The 2,500-nt window shown below is 30.4% G+C and overlaps 1 protein-coding gene across 1 annotated transcript in view; it reads left to right on the forward strand.

Moving 5' to 3' along the window:
• The window catches only part of 7B2 (Secretogranin_V domain-containing protein 7B2), a 55,887-nt gene that overhangs the window by 48,152 nt on the left and 5,235 nt on the right, over positions 1 to 2,500 (forward strand). The window contains exons 7-8 of the mRNA XM_068362675.1: positions 1,360 to 1,562; positions 2,092 to 2,142. Coding sequence (XP_068218776.1) covers positions 1,360 to 1,562; positions 2,092 to 2,142 — 254 coding nt within the window. The remainder of the gene's footprint in view (positions 1 to 1,359; positions 1,563 to 2,091; positions 2,143 to 2,500) is intronic.

A 2,500-nucleotide genomic window follows, 5' to 3' on the forward strand; every position in this document is an offset into this window, starting at 1 on the left:
TATTATTATTATCATCATTATTATTAATTACGGAGTTAAGTGTTGGAGAAACATTTACCAAACAGAATATTCAAAATCTCAAAATTAGCAGAATGTAAAGTAGTTAATATAACCCAATAACTTCCAGTTTACTTTACTTTATTTATGAGAGATTTTTGTCTTGATATTCATGTGATGTCTCGAGATTCTACATTATTTTACTTGAGGCATACTGTAAACATAGATTAGATCTTTTAAAACAGCAAATAAAAAAAATATGGATATATTAACTAAAATATATAATTCAAGAAAAAGGAAAATCATCAGAGCATTGGTTAACTACAGTAAGTAAGCGACGTTAATAATAATAATAATAATAATTATAAACAATCATAATAATAATAATAATAATAATAATAATAATAATAATAATAATAATAATAATAATAATTATAAACAATCATAATAATAATAATAATAATAATAATAATAATAATAATAATAATATTTATAAACAATCATAATAATAATAATAATAATAATAATAATAATAATAATAATAATAATAATAATAATAATAATAATAATTTACGCTCGATTTTAAATCAACGATCAAAGTATAAGGAAAAAACCTTAATGTCAGGTTTCACCAATTTTTCCTCCCTAAAAAGTAAGAGATGGTAATAATAATAATAATAATAATAATAATAATAATAATAATAATAATATCCAGAGGAGCACTCAGTAAAGCGCATGCCTCCGCCGCAGCAGCTTATTTTTCGACCTTTTGCTCGACCTTGACCTTTGACCTCAACATGTATTAATTGGCGTGGATTTTCATACACTCAAATATGAACCAAGTTTGAAGTCTCTGTGCCAACAATGTCCAAAATTATGACCAATTACGTGTATTGGACATTTACTTGACCGTGACCTTGACCTTTGACCTTGACCTTCAAAATTTAATAATTTCCAGCTTTTTACATAAAAAAGTAAATTCCTGCAAGTTTCATTGCGATTAAAATTGTGGCTAGGAAGCTGTTAAGAAACAAACAAACAACCCCTTCACACACACACAAACAAACACACAAACTATAGTCAATTTTTTTTAGTGAGGCAGATTTTTTAGCTAGGAAAAGTTTCCTAATTGCCGATTGGTCGGAAGTCTTTTTGTCCGACCAATCAGCTAACAGGAAACATTTCCGAGCTTAAAGGGCACCCCTGCGAGTCGGTACATATCTGCCTCACTAAAAAAATTGACTATAGGGCGAAACCATAACCTCCTTCCAATTTCGTTAGCGGAGGTAATAATAAAAAGGATAAGAAACCTTTAGTGTAGGATTCCGTTTAAAGGCAATATCTTCCTACCCCAAAAAACAGCTGCCAACGGGTGCCTGGAGGAGTTCGAGAACACAGCCGGGTTTTCCCGAGAGTACCAGGGGCGACAGGACTGCATGTGCGACACCGAACACATGTTCGAGTGCCCGGATTCGTCGCAGGAGAGCGAGATCAGCGCCCTGGCTGGCTCCATCCAGAACGAGGGAGTCCTGGATTCTGCACTGGATATGATCATGTATAAGCTAGTAAGGGAGATTCGTCTTTGTTCGTTTGCATTTGTTTATAGGGTTTTTTTTTTTTTTTTTTTTTTTTTTTTTTGCAAATGAATATACTTCTTTATACATACATTAAAGTCATTTACAGATTGATTGTATTATTTTTTTCTTGGAAAAGATTAAATTTCATCTGTTTATATGGCAGTAATTTATTGACTTTTTTTTGTAAAAGATTATACTTCTTTATCAGTGTATATAGGAATCATTTATTGATTTATTTTCTATTTATAAAAATCAATGTATTTGCAAATAATCTTTATATTCTATGTCTTTACACTCTTTGGGTTGATATGTATTATTTCTTTGATGTTTGAAACGTCTTCAAATTTCAAATTTCCTGAATTGTCTATTTTATCAAAACTTTTCGAAAACCAACTTCTAAGTCAGGGATTTGGTTAGGGTATGATAATTAAGATTAAAGAGAGAGAGAGAGAGAGAGAGAGAGAGAGAGAGAGAGAGAGAGAGAGAGAGAGAGAGAGTTATTTTCTCTTATCCGCAGGGTACCGCTGGTCACCACCCAGTCGCTAAGAAGTTCCACGAGTCGGACGAGGTAAGGAAATCGGATATTACTTGAAATTCTTAAACATTTTTCCTTCCTGACATGATGACAATGTAATTGCGTAGTTGAACTGACCTTTAGTTACATTTCCTTCTTGTGGAGTAAGCATTAGCGGCGATATATATATATATATATATATATATATATATATATATATATATATATATATGTATGTATGTATGTATGTGTATATATATATATATATATATATATATATATATATATATATATATGTGTGTGTGTGTGTTAACATTTAATCTGATTATTTTACGTGTATCACCTGGCTGAGAAAAACAGCACAACATTAATATTGAGATTTAATCTTTCCCGTAAAATTCAGAAATCTACT

This window comes from Palaemon carinicauda, chromosome 39 (assembly GCF_036898095.1).
Source record: "Palaemon carinicauda isolate YSFRI2023 chromosome 39, ASM3689809v2, whole genome shotgun sequence".
NCBI classification, from domain to species: domain Eukaryota; kingdom Metazoa; phylum Arthropoda; class Malacostraca; order Decapoda; family Palaemonidae; genus Palaemon; species Palaemon carinicauda.